At 38.4% G+C, this 13,761-nt stretch overlaps 2 protein-coding genes across 2 annotated transcripts; both read right to left on the reverse strand.

Moving 5' to 3' along the window:
• Positions 1 to 638: 638 nt before the first annotated feature.
• Positions 639 to 4,950, reverse strand: LOC104420036 (MLO-like protein 13). The gene is made up of 14 exons (XM_010031934.3): positions 4,791 to 4,950; positions 4,642 to 4,699; positions 3,407 to 3,618; positions 3,147 to 3,263; positions 3,006 to 3,051; positions 2,397 to 2,488; positions 2,158 to 2,232; positions 1,959 to 2,053; positions 1,821 to 1,870; positions 1,688 to 1,728; positions 1,378 to 1,584; positions 1,227 to 1,294; positions 1,050 to 1,110; positions 639 to 915 (listed from the first exon to the last, which is right to left on the reverse strand). Exons 1-14 carry the CDS (start codon positions 4,905 to 4,907, stop codon positions 727 to 729), a joined length of 1,428 nt encoding a protein of 475 aa, XP_010030236.2. The 5' UTR covers positions 4,908 to 4,950; the 3' UTR covers positions 639 to 726.
• A 3,144-nt stretch (positions 4,951 to 8,094) lies between these two features.
• On the reverse strand, positions 8,095 to 11,386 carry LOC104420035 (NADH dehydrogenase [ubiquinone] 1 beta subcomplex subunit 3-B). Its single transcript, XM_039301789.1, has 2 exons — positions 11,087 to 11,386; positions 8,095 to 8,417 (listed from the first exon to the last, which is right to left on the reverse strand). Exon 1 carries the CDS (start codon positions 11,295 to 11,297, stop codon positions 11,097 to 11,099), a length of 201 nt encoding a protein of 66 aa, XP_039157723.1. The 5' UTR covers positions 11,298 to 11,386; the 3' UTR covers positions 8,095 to 8,417; positions 11,087 to 11,096.
• Between the last annotated feature and the right edge of the window lie 2,375 nt (positions 11,387 to 13,761).

Here is a 13,761-nt window from a genome sequence, read left to right on the forward strand (position 1 = left end):
ACATCTTCTCGACCTCTAAAAGGTTACACAATTTTGCTCACTGAATCTGATGTAAATGATCACAAACACCCTTCAAACTTTAGAATCAAGAGCTCCAATACTAGTGAAAGCTTCAAACTTTAGAATCAAAAGCTCCAATACTAGTGAAAGCGAATTATTTTCCTTCTACTTTGAGACCTCATTTTATATCTGTCCTAATCTAAGCTGACCATTGGACATACATTCAACAGGATCATCCAACCAATCCATCCGTTGGTCCTAGATTTGGTTGAGAAGACCTGATTGCGTGAGAATCGCCAAGGTTGAAGCTTCCCGAAAGAAAGATTTGCTGCCCCAAAAGTCAAGTGTCTATGTTTATAAAGAATAGCTCGCCTTCAAAATTTGAGGAAAGTTTAGAAACTTGAAGATTTTTATGAAAACTTTCCTTTTAAAGCTCCTCCAAAATGGAGTAAGTAATCCAGTCAATTTTTCTACTAGTCGTTTGATTAAATATCCGAAAAAGAAAGTATCATCCACGACTCTGATTCTGATTGCAATCATCAGACTTTCCTTCCTAAAAAATACTTTTAATCAAAATTCAAAGTCGGTAAGTTTTGTCAATCATTGAAACCACTGAGGGAATGTTTTCTCAACACAAGTATCCCAAAAATGGCGCACGAAGCCATCATCGTGTCCATGATTTTTAAGATTAATAAATGGAGTTTCGAGCCTGGTACTCGAGAGACATCAGAGACCATTCTCGACTTCAATATCCTGCGCTTGCTCGGCCACATGAAAGGTTTCCAATGATTGCGTGCCCATTCCGTGCGAATGTGAAGCGGTTGCTACGCTAGATGGGTGGTCGCCCTTTCCATGAACAAGCCTTTGCCCTAGGTTGGGTTGGAGACGGTGACCAAACTCGAACGAGGTTCCCATCTAATTCACACAGGCAGACAAGTAGCTTCTCAGCTTAACACAAAGCCTCACATGACTTAAGATATTGGAGATAGGTAGCTAATGCATTCCTAGTAACACAACAGCATGTCGCGATAATCACACAAATTGCTGACCTTAGAGACTAGAGCGTGCAGAGGCAGGGTACTGTAGCTGCAGAGGACCTGAACAATTACTCTGAAAAAGCAAGCGGTCTAATCCCGATTAGAATGCCAGTAAATTATGATGTTCGGAGTTAGGAAAAGAAATCATCCAAGCGAAAGGAGAAGGAGCTACTAGTTCCTGCGTTTTACCCCATTATGAGTCTTGTGATGATGAAACCAGGCTTTTCCATAATGCACGAGTGGAGTCCGTAAGTGCTCTAGTAAGAAAGCATAGATTTATTTTGAGTAGACTGCTCATGATCATCAACAACTTTTACGTGAGTAGGATTTGTTTATTTACCCATATCCAGAAGAAAAAGGCAATCTCGAAAGAATTTTGAAACAAAATGAATTGAATCAGCCGAAGAATAATTCCGGGCCGACGAAACCAAAAGTGATCATCAGAGGGCTTCACTCTAGCGGCTTCATGATCATGATCAGTACTGTCCACCTCCTGAGCTAAGCGCATTATTATATGCTCCAGTTTAGCACCAACAAGGAGCAAAAGCTGCAATTCAATTCAACTTTTCACATTTTTGCTAATCACCGCCATCAACTTTGAACCTCAAACTGAAACCTCTGGGATTAGGAAAGATTGCCAATTCACTTACGATTAATGGCAGAAACGACAACCAAAAGTACGTGTTCCATCCTGCACGAATGTGGGAAAACAAGAGCCTTGGGCGCAGTTGAAAAAAAAAAGTATATATGTGAGAAGAGTGTGGTGGGTTGCTGGGAGATTACCTTGCACATATAGTAGCAGAAAGACGACGATGAATAGCCAAAAGAACCAGCTGCACCAAGTAAACAGCGAGTTGCCCGGTGATATTGAACTTTCAAAGTTAGATTGGAGTCAGAGTGAAACAATGGCAGAGGGATTACCTTATGCTGACTATTTTTATAAAATCACCTTCAAGAATTCGCATCATGTGGTCGTGAAAATCAAATGTCGATTCAGGTACCAAAGGCAAATGGGCCTGTATACATGCAAATGTGTACATTCAAAATAATAGAGCATGATCATCGACCATACTAACCCAAGTCCAGATATAAATAGATATCAACCACTATATATTCTCACCATTTTAAATCCGTGTCGCAGAGCGATATAATCTGACTTGGTGACAGAACCATAGAATTGTTTCATAAATGAAATCTGCAATGCGAAAGTGTCATCATGGCAACAACAATGAGGTAATCGAGTAGTGAAATATGAAGTGTACGCCGTGTGAGATCCTACAATCGCCTCTTTGCATTTGTAAATTATGCCATATGACATAAACATAATGTGCATCAGCATATGAGTACAGCAGGACTTACCATCCAGCTCACAATAGCTACTTTCCTCCAATATCCACTTGCGCGCAGTCTGAAGATCTCATGATGGCGGCGATGAGCATCACCTGCGGCTGCTGCATGCATTTGCTCAGAGAATTAGCTCCGTCGTGTTTAGTGTGCCTTCTTGCTGATATGCGTCATGTATATACATGCTAAAAAACCATTTACGGACGGTCTCTTGTAGTAGGAGCAAGTAGATTTAGATTCTATCGTCACTCATAAATTACTCAAAGTTAGTGAAAGAGTGAGCAACACCTGGTTTGTGCTTTGTACCTAATTTTAAAGAACTCATCATCATATATAAGTGGCTATGCCAAACCCAGGAAAATATGAATTGCTTGCATGCCCAAGGAGCTGGCAATTCGTGTTTGCTATTGTGTTTGTATCAACTATTCGTGCCAGGTGTAAAAAGTTGAATGCCATTAGGTAAGGTTTTTCCATTGAAAATGAATGAAAATGTGTCACTTCAACTATTCGTGCTTGTCCAGGTTGGATCGTGGTGAGCCCATGATCACACAAACATATATATGGGATGTAATTGCAACTTCTATCACTTCTATATCTTGGGGCGTGGGGAAGGCTATAGAATACCGTGTCCTCTCCGAATTGAGTCTTCCCACCTTTTCCATCGACGGACCTGCATAACGGGAGAAGGGATGGCTGTGATGCAAGGAAACTGTTGCGAAAGCATCGGAGAGCCGACATTATACATGTTGCAAAAATGAGAATTACCCTTGCTTCGCTAAGAACCATAGCAGTCCCACAAAAGATGACATGAACGACTGCCAATACAAAGATGAATTTTTGAAGTTGATGTGACGCCTCTATCGACAACAGTGGAACCTGTCCCTGTACACAATTTGAGGCATGGACGATATCGGCATTTGCCGCATGGCAATTAAAGATTTTCCAATTGAGGTGCTCACTTGAAATATCAATGGAGATGTTTCACATATTTAAGCGAAGTCATCCCTTTTTCCGTGACAGCATACCTTACGTGCACAGATGTCCACACTCTCATCCGGTGATAAAAGCCCTCTCTTGTAGTTTCTTGTCAGCAAAAGCTCTCCATGAGTGGCGATATGTGAAGATTGCTTCTTGCATGGGTGCATGTGCGAGGCCAGATGTGTAGAGATACATATTCGACCGAGTATGCTTTGAAAAACAATTAACAGAAACGAAATGAACCCTAAGAGCATCAAGTCTGGACAAGAATGTGAAAAATAGTGCATGTCAGTTCCAAGGTATATGTTGATAATTTACTAACTATATGACATTTTGATATTTAAAAAGGATGCCAAATCTTTAATGTTTTTTATTCCTTGGTGACCAGGAAGAATGTGGTAGGGATGCAATGGGGAAAAATGCCAAAAAAGTCATAAACCTTTTGTCTTTGTGCCGATTTAATCATAATTTTTTTTTTTTTGCCGATTTAGTCCTAAACTTTTTTACGTTGTGCCAATTCAGTCATTTCTAGCCAATTTTGGCTAGATTTTGCTAATTGGATGCCGGCCGGCTGACATGGCCTGATCAGCACTGACGTGGACAACTTTTAATAATATTTTTGATTTTTAGATTTTTGATTTTTGATTTTTGATTTTCTTTTTCTTTTTTTTCCGGCGACCGGCTAGAGGTGACGGCCGGCGAGGTCGAGCCCGCTAGCTCGACGCCAATGGCAGGCATCTAGATTAACTCCGGCGGACAACGAGCAGGGTGCGGGTGACGAGCACGAGAGGCAAAGACGGGCGGACAGGCGCGTGAGCAGGGGATGGCGCGACTGCAGCGAGACCACCTCCTCACCCTCGCCCTTGCCGGCCATAGGCGAGGCTCAACCCTTGCTAGATCCGGCGAGGGCGAGCCTCGCCACCCAGGCCTCGAGGCGGCCTCGCCGACCATGGGTGAGGCTCGACCCTCGCCAGCCGTCGCCTCTGGCCGATCGCTAAGCTCTGGCGACCAGCTAGAGGAAGAAAAAATATATATATTAAATTATTATTAAAATATTATTAAAAGTTGTCAATGTCAGCGTCGATCATGCCACGTCAGCCGACCGGCGTCAAGTTAGCAAAATTCAGCCAAAATTGGCCGGAAAGGACTGAATTGGCATAACGTAAAAAGGTTTAGGACTAAATCGGCACAAAGACAAAAGATTTAGGGCTTTTTTGGCACTTCTCCTGGATACAGAGCATGGTAGGCAACGTGAATCAATGGTTGAAAATGAATGGACCACCTTCTTTAAATTTTTGTAGGGCAACGAAGAGAGCGCCTTGCTTCTTGCGCATTAAGAACTGCAGCATCGTCCAGTTCGATTTTAGAAGATCAAATGCAATTGCAATAGAATCACGAAATTATCAGGAACACGTATTGCGTATAACTGACCTTGCCAAGCGGGTGAAGGCCTCGTTCAGCACAAAGAGAGAGAAAAACAGTGATGAAGCATACACCCGCAAATATCCATGCGGGCGTGTATTCCAGAGATCCCGACTCATTCCCCATCGCCACCACCAACACCGCTCCCGCAGCTACGTTGGTTCAGAAATGAGCCCGGGGCATTTGCAGACCTCGTAAGCTCTAAGCTGGAATATATGCTGGAGACAACAGCTACGCACAGGAGCCGCCCACGAGAATAAGAAGTTTAACAAGGTAAGAAAAGCACAAAGCACATTTTGTTGTGTGATCAAGAAAATATCTATAATTGTGAACTTGAATCAATACCTCAACATAATGAATTAGATTACTTTGATTCCATATAAAGTAAGATGAAGCAAAATTCAAGATTGGTATAAATAAGTAAATAAGGTCCATGACCAATTCAACTTTAGTGGAACATGATATATACAATGGTTCATAAGGGGATATGGTAAATGGGGTCCATGACCATTTCACAATCTACAGTCTATGCAAGAAACTATCATTAGGTAAGAAGTAAGTCATTATTCACTTCAGATTGAATTTAACACGTGTTTATGAATTGCCAAAAACATTTTTTTAGTGGTGCATTTGAATGGTTAACAAATTTGAATATGCAATAACTAACATTTAAATGGTATATGACTAGAAGTAAATTACTTGGGAAAATGGATGGTGATAATGAACGGCACCATCATCCTTCATTGAATCCACAGGCTATTCGGCAATTCTTGGATTTTTTTCCTTTTGGGGCAAAACATGCGTTTTGTGCATTTTTAAGGCTTCGTGCTTTTGATGGTTAGCAAGCTTTACCGTTCTTCTCATTCGAAATGCATTCCAACGAGTATGGTAGATCTTACCCCGCCATTGGCCCGCCCGTGAGGTGCTGCCATCGAGAATTTAGCAATGATTTTCCATCCTTGATAATGATACTAGAATTAATATACTACCATCGTCAACAACTTTTGCAACAAGTTACCATGATGTAACATTTTATAGATTTTTATTTTTTTTATTTAAAAAAAAACATTACGCTAAATATATTTTCTGAATTTTTTTCAACATATCCTTTGGGATTAACTATAACCATAATTATATAAGTCTTCTTCCGTCTAGAAAAATTAGAGTCAATGCTCGAGCTCTTTTAGCCTTTTAGTCTTCTCTTCATGATGTCAAATCCTCACATTATGGACTCAAAACATTTGACATGCCAAAAACAGGAAGTCTATAATAGGAATTATGGAAAAGAAAGTACATAAATAAGAAACCCGAGATCTAGTTACGAATTACCTATGTATCATTCTCACAAAAAATGAGAGAGTAAAATACATGTTATTTCATCTTTTAAGCAACAATTCCCCTAGGCCCATTTCCAAGGAAATTGGAGCAGTTCATGTTTTGCCATCGTGACTTGACTAATTGTATTAGATTTAAGAGATCGCCATCTATTCATCTATGAGTGAGAATACACTCCACACATACACAGAGTTCTAAGATTAGTTTCCATGGGAAAAGTTACACGGAAAGGGATGACTCCCATAACTTTTAGAATTTTAGAACTTTGGATTTTATGTAAAAATTTGGACCAAAACAACATCATTTTGGCCATGCTATCGCCACGAAAGATCGAGAAAATCACTTAAAAAACCACATTAGCATTTTCCATTGACCAAATTAGATAGAATTAACGAAAATACTTAATCGAACCAATTTGATAACTTAGCACATAACTCCTCATTAGAAGTAAAATGACCGAAAAGTATGAGAAGAGTTCTCCTTGTGAAAAGAACGATCGACATTTGGCAAATTAGAAGCCCAGGTGGCATTCATTAAGTATTCTATGAGTGTGTTTGATAATAATTATGTTCTCATGAATCATTTTTGTTCATAAATGATTCATTTTGATTTTGCTCCCTAGAAGAGTTTTTGAGCATTTGAATGCATTTAGTAACTATCCAAAATTTTTATTTCCGGAAAAAAAAAAAAAAAACGTTTGGTATAACCATTAAATTTTTTTGTGACTTATAATTTATTTTAATTTTTAAATATTTTTATTATATTTTTCTCTTTTAATATCTATATAAATTTATTTTATTTTTATTATATAATTTTATCATATTTTAAAATTTTCTTTTGATTTTTAATAATTTCACTATATATAGTATATTTCTAAATTATTTTATTAATATTTTTAATTTAATTTTATAATTTTATCATATTTTTGTATAATTTTATTATGTAATTTATTTTCTCTTTAATATAATTTTATGTTATAATTTAGTTATATTTTTCAAAAGTTATTTTAATTTTTTAATAATTTATCATATTGCTAGAGGAAGAACAAGAGACAAGGAAAGAAAAATGAGAGAAAAAAAAAAAAAAACAGCATGATTTGAGTTGATTCTGAAGCTATTCCCTAGATCAAAGACTTCTTAATTCTATTCAAAATCTATTATCGAAAACAAATTTATTCCCAATAACAAAAAAGTTACTATACGAATCTGTTCTTTTTTATTTTATTTTTAATTTCGGGGAATAAAAGAATAGATTCAGACATTATTTAACAGGTTACCAAATAGATCCTATAAATAGTACATGTAAATACACAAAACGTTTGCGCTTATATATCCACAAACTTAATCATTATTTTGAAAGTACAAGTAAATTTTTTTCTTTCTTCGATATGTGATTGTGGGGGGGGTGATTGTGGGGGGGGAGTGCTTTGAAATGCATTTGTCAGATCAGTAAATCCATCAAAAGCCGAAGAAGGTTTGAGGCCCCGCCCCCACCCTGGTCGGAAGTTTGGATCCTTCAGGCTTCATCTGCTCTTCAATCTATTGAAATGCTTCGTTTGACCTATAAGGGTCAGGTGTAAGGATCAACCCGACATCACTTCGACTCGCTTTCGGCTGCGCAACAATCAGGATTGATCAGCGCAAGCAACAAGAGCATATAAACTTGAGACTTTTTCTTTTTTTTTGTGGGTATGAAACTGCTCCATAGGAGTCGCTCCATTTCATCCTTTATTTTTCAAAGAAAAGGACCAGCAGCAGCAGATTTACGAAGCTGGCAACTACATCAATTGACCCTCAACCTAAACATAGGCTTCTTAGTCCAGGGCTACTAGAATTGTCGAAGACAGCAAACTATTAAGTTTTATTAAACGAGTCTGAAACTGACTAGAAAAAACAAAGCCTCACTAGATATGGATCTCAACTTATTGATACGTTTTCTCTTACTCAGAAAGGCAAATTATAACATATAGACAAGAGAGTTCGGTGAAATGAGTACTGCCTATTTATATGTGCATCCTGATGCACCCACACCTGAAAAGTTGCCACATATAGAAATGGACTTGACAATTGTTTCATCAGAAGCAAAATTCAAATGGTAATTGATCGAGAACTTTGAAACGTTTCTGAATAAGCCACAGCTACAAAATAACTTGGTTGTCACAGTTTCTACCAACACATCACAGAGAAAAAAGGAAGGCCCTTGTGTTTCTCATTTATCTGAGCTTTTATTTGACAAAAAACCAGGAAGAAGACACCACACAGTCTGAAAACCAAGCTTCTCATCCTCCAAATGAACCCTCATCTGCATAAGATCAATTGTTCATCAGATTTAAATTCTGCTTTGTTCATTGAAAGATAAACTAATAACAAGATGACACCAGATAATATAAGGAGAATTATACAGTTGCTCTTGTTTACTAGAATATGGCTCGGGGGACTTTCCCTTCCCCTTTCTTACCCCAAAGAAGCAGGGGCACCTGAACAACTTAAGTTCCATTAAGATAAAGTCATCATTCATCTTCCATAGCTGGCATAGCATAGGCATTCAGACAAAGCATAGAGAAAAGCTATTCTTCCCCCTGAACAACTTAATACAGGTTTCTGAACTTAATAAGAACAAATTTAACTCTATATTGATTCACCCCACAAACACAAGCTCTGACAAGATATGGGTAATAAGTTCTACTCGTGTTATATGTCTCACGTCATTACTCACATAACATCCCCCTATAAATATGAAATCAACCTGCTCAAACAGAAGGTGAAATTGTTACAAATCCCATCAACCATGGCGTAAACTAGATCCGAATCGAATCATAACATCAGATGAAGATGAAGAAGCAAAAGCTAATGACAAAGCTAACCAGGTTTCCGCAGAGTCAAACTAAGAAATATCCTAATATGTCAAAAAAGTCCCTAGGCTCCAATTACTTAGTGCTCAAATTTCGTTCGGAAGAACAACCAGCATGGTAAGCAACAATTCAGCCAGATAGATCTCAAAAACTTCTGTGCCCATGGATTTCCAGGATACTATTCTGTGAGCTTCCAATACATAACTCAAAAATCAAGACAGCAAATAAAGAGGGTCTAGTGTCCAATATCAAACAGGATGAAAGGGATACAATACACATTAAGTGGGATAATTTCACTATAAACTGTGGACAAGCAATTTCATAAACAGTGCACCATGTTGTGCTCCTTCACAATTCCTTTGGTGACATAATAATAAAATTAACAAACAGTGGCCAATAAAAAGACTGATCTCACCATGAACTAATTCCCCTTTCCAAGTAAACCACTTTCCACATTATGAAGAAAAAACATGTCATTCTAAAAAGGTTTCAACTTAAGTATTATATGTACAATGAAGACTGTAAATATCATTTCAGAAATTTTCAACTCTTCAAAATTTTAAGAGAGTCATCGAACAATTGTGACATAAAGCGGGTGGTAGACACAGGTGGTGGCACCACAGAGATATTGTTAAATTCAGAGTAATGTCGGCCCTTTGATTAAGGGGGTGATCCGAACTACCATGTTGATGCCAATAGGGTGGTCAACAGGGGTGGTGGCAGTTGGGAACACAAGCAGGCAGTGGGAAGGGCAGCAGACATGGCTGTTAGATGGCCATGGTGGCTGAAGTCATTAACTGCAGGCTTACTGACTCGGCGGCCATCCCAAAAGATGATAAGATGATCAAATAAAGAGTTGGTAGGAGACAGTTTGCAACCAATCGGATAATCAAGCAACATCAATGAGCACGAAGTTTCTAGGAAAAAATTACATATTGAAAAGAAGATGCTTTTCCAAAACTACACAATGTAACTCCACAGCTTGAAAATGGTAAAAAATTGGTCAATTTTCTAGAACAGACTGGACACCAGAAAATGAGAAAACATTTTGCTCTAGCTTTTTTCCAAAAAACATACAAGCCCTTTTCGTGCAAAATAACATAGCTTCGTCAGCAACCAAAATGAACCAAAAGAATTTTAAAAAAAAAAAAAACGGCTCGCCTTACTCTAGTGGAGTAATTCTATCACAGGTCAAAATTAGGGGCGCTTGGTTTTTTACCTTAAAGTTGTGGTTTAGACAACAGTCTTCCTTAGACCTACACGTTGTGCTAGAGCTATAAGGATCACTCTGTTGTAAATAATTGTTTTTGGGTTAGCACAGCATGGTCCTCTAACAGAATTTTACCATGAAAGCTTTCTATGCAAAGCGTGTGTTCATAACAGAGGCAATCATACCGGAATAGGGACTGAAAGGAAGCTATGGTTTCCCAGTTACAAATTGGATAGGCATTGCAATTTACCAAATCAGTCGACCAAAATTGAACAAAAAAAAAAAAAAAAAATGCACTAAATAAGCAAGAAAAAGGACAAGGCACACGAGAAAGCACATGCACAAACACGCATTGGTATACGATGCACATATTTGCAGTCAAAGCTCAAGTTTGCCCCAAGCATATTAGCGTTTGAATCTTTTGAACTACAGATAAGACTAAATCAGGAACCTAATTAGGATGTTTGTTATGGAAAGCTCAAGTGAGGGTTCCGGGTTAATTATTTGGTGGAGTAGAGGATGTCTGGATAAATTCGGCTCAATATTTGGGTCCACTGGCAATGAAAAATATCGAAAAAAATGGCACGCAATCACTAAGTTTCGATAACTAAAGGCACATTCGTTACTTGGAATCCTAGCCTAGCCAGGGACTAATACAGAAGCGCCGAAAACATTGCCACAAGAAAGGGACTACTACTACTACTTTTGCAGGCCAAGTGACAAAAATTCACCAAAAACAGAGGGGGGCAATTTTGTTCTCTTATAAACGAGTAAGTAGAGAGGGAAATCCAAATCCTTTAATATCGGCGAACAAACCCCGAATTCTCATGGGAACCGCAGCAATTGGAGTCGATCTAACAAAAACCCTAGAAGACGGAGGAAAAAGGAGGGGTGGGGGGATGTGAGAACCTGCGGGGGGTCAGTGAGAGGAGGAGGAAGGGGGATGGGGCTTGTAGAGCTTGTCGTAGACTTGCTCGCCGACGAGGTAGATCCCAAAAGCGACGAGAGCGATGCCGAGGCCAGGAGTGGCGTGGCGGATCTGATTGCCCAGCATCGGGTGCTTCCGCCACTCGTCCCTCCTCCTGAAGAACTCTCCCGTCGGTCCCAGCGGCTTCGCCATTCCCCCCCACTCCCCTCTCTCTCTCTTGCGACTTCTGCTTGCGGCTTCTGCTTGCTCCTTTCCCAAATGCAAAATGCGCCTCCCCTCCCTCTCCTCCTCCGACGATATATATATGTCAGCAAATCCCCTCTCCACTGCAAATGCAATTGCAATTGGGGAAAAAATTGTGAAATTTTTTTAATTTTATCAAATCAATAACAAATTTTCCAATTTTACCGATTTAATCTTAAATATTTTGACAATTTGCTTATTTAATCTTAATTCTTTTAACAAATTATTAATATAGTTCTTCAAGCTAATTTCAATCCGAAAATTGCTGAAGTTGCAATTTCGTCCATGTCAATTATTCTACGTGCCGTAAACAATACTTATATGAATAAATTTTTTTATTTTTTTTAAATCCGAAATTCTTTTATTGACCTTTCACATTTTTTATTCTTTTTTTCCTTCTTCAAGGCCTGCCCTCGTAGGTTTTTGCCAATAGATAGGCAAGGGTCGGTGGCTCTCGGCAAGTGGCCAGAGGCTCCACAAAGATGAAAGCAAAAGAAATAAATAAAAAATATGGAGTTACAACCTCATCAATCTCCCATTTGAAGGCTCATCTTTAAACAACAATAGTCTCTCATAATCTTCACTAGTCTTTATTAGGGGTGTAAAAAAATCGAACCGAATAAAACCAAAAAATTCGATTTCTTGGGTTCGATTTTTATCGGCACAGTTAACTGAACCAAATCAATAAAATCTAAAAAAAATTCCTTCTTTATTATTTATTTTATTTTTAAAAAATTATTTTTATTTTTATTTTTTTCTTTTCTTCTTCTTCTTTAATGGCCGGCCACCAGTCACCTAGGCGGGGGTCGAGCATCATTGGCCCGTGGCAAGGCTCGAGCTCACCTTTAGCCAATTGCTGGCCACCACTGTGGCTGGTGACCACCAATAAAGAAAAAGAATAAAAAAAAAAAAATCGATTTTTATAAAAAATAAAAATAAATGTTTTTAGAAAGGGGTGTATGTAGAGAGAAAAAAAAAAACACAAAAGTAAAAAAAAAAAAATTGAAGCAAACCAAACTGAACCGAGATTTCGATTCGGTTCTATTTCGATTCCGATCGGATTTTGGCTCGGTTCAATAAATTTTCTTATCGGTTCGGTTTTGTTCAGTTTTTTGGAAAATCGAACTAAACCATTTACGCCCTTAGTTTTTCTAATCGTTTTAGGAGATAAAGTATACTTAAAGTTTTAAAACTTATCATGAAATTACAATTGAGTCCTAAAACTCATCAAATTGATGCAATCAAGTCATTTCATTAGCTCCATCCAACTTGGCTAATAGAAAATGCTGACATAGCTTCTTTTAATATTTTTTTTTCTCTAAGGTGGCTAAAACAATGTTGTTTCAGTCCGAAAATGATTTTTACAAAAAAATTATTTAAATTAAATTTAAAAATGAACAATGAAAACCGGGCGATATTGGATTTGCAGCCCTCGCTACTACTGCTGCCCCTCCCCCATCGCCGAAAAGGCTAGCGGTGGTGGGGAATGGTCGCAAATGGTCGCTCACCTAGTTCTAGCCAAGGGTTGCCACTAGCAAGGGCCACTGATCAGCTACGAATGGCAACCCTTGCTTGATCTGGAAGAGGGTTGTGATTCTCTTCAAAGCTAGCAAGGGCTTGCAAGCCCTCCTTTGCAATCGATGAGAATCGCTCGGCCCCAACCATGTGGGGGATTTCAATGGTCCCTTTTTTAATTTAATTTAGACAAAATTTGCATAAAAGGTTAGATTTTGACCAAAATGAAACCGTTTTAGCTTTATGTTTCATGTTTTACTCATGTCATCGCCATGTAAAAGAAAGAAAACAATCAAATCAGCATTTTCCGTTAATCAAGTTGGATTGAATAAATTGAAGATGTTGATTGCACCAATTTAACAAATTTTATGACTTGTTTGTACTTTTTGTAAGTTTTAGAACTCAATTTCATTTTTGTGACAATTTTTAAGATTTGCAGTGCATTTATCTTTTATTTTTTTGTCAATAATTTTGTGGAGAGCATGGTGATATGGCTTTGACGAGAAGCTTCGTGGTGTTAGCATAGTTTGCCACGTCGGCATCTGTGTCCGTCCGGATGCTTTATGGAACGGAAGGATCAACCCGACAAAAGAATATTTCACAAACTCAATTGAACAAAAATTATGGAGAGACCAGCTTGAATTTTTTTTTTTTTTTTTGGCAAAGGTTGAGGAACAATGGGCGCTTTAATACAAATATTTAACAACTGAAGGGAGATTATTAGGCCTGTACTCGACCGAAGATGCTCCTTCCCCTATTTTCCTGATTTGCGTTTATGCAATTGATGCGTTGATGTTGCTACCAAGCGCAACAATCGGAAGGAGTAAACCGTTGTCCCTATGTCTGGAAGTGGCGTCTGATTCAGCCGTATCAGGGTGGTGGCTCCCGGACCTCGAGT

This window comes from Eucalyptus grandis, chromosome 9 (assembly GCF_016545825.1).
Source record: "Eucalyptus grandis isolate ANBG69807.140 chromosome 9, ASM1654582v1, whole genome shotgun sequence".
Classification (NCBI taxonomy): Eukaryota; Viridiplantae; Streptophyta; class Magnoliopsida; order Myrtales; family Myrtaceae; genus Eucalyptus; species Eucalyptus grandis.

Excerpts from the sequence above, each read along its gene's own strand:
- LOC104420036 (XM_010031934.3), bottom strand. The coding sequence starts at position 4,907 with ATGGGGAATGAGTCGGGATCTCTGGAATACACGCCCGCATGGATATTT. Across the intron at positions 2,054-2,157 it reads TGCGACACGGATTTAAAATG|GCCCATTTGCCTTTGGTACC; the intron begins GTGAGAATATAT and ends GCATGTATACAG. Across the intron at positions 1,295-1,377 it reads CCTTTTTCTTCTGGATATGG|AGCACTTACGGACTCCACTC; the intron begins GTAAATAAACAA and ends CTTTCTTACTAG.
- LOC104420035 (XM_039301789.1), bottom strand. The coding sequence starts at position 11,297 with ATGGCGAAGCCGCTGGGACCGACGGGAGAGTTCTTCAGGAGGAGGGAC.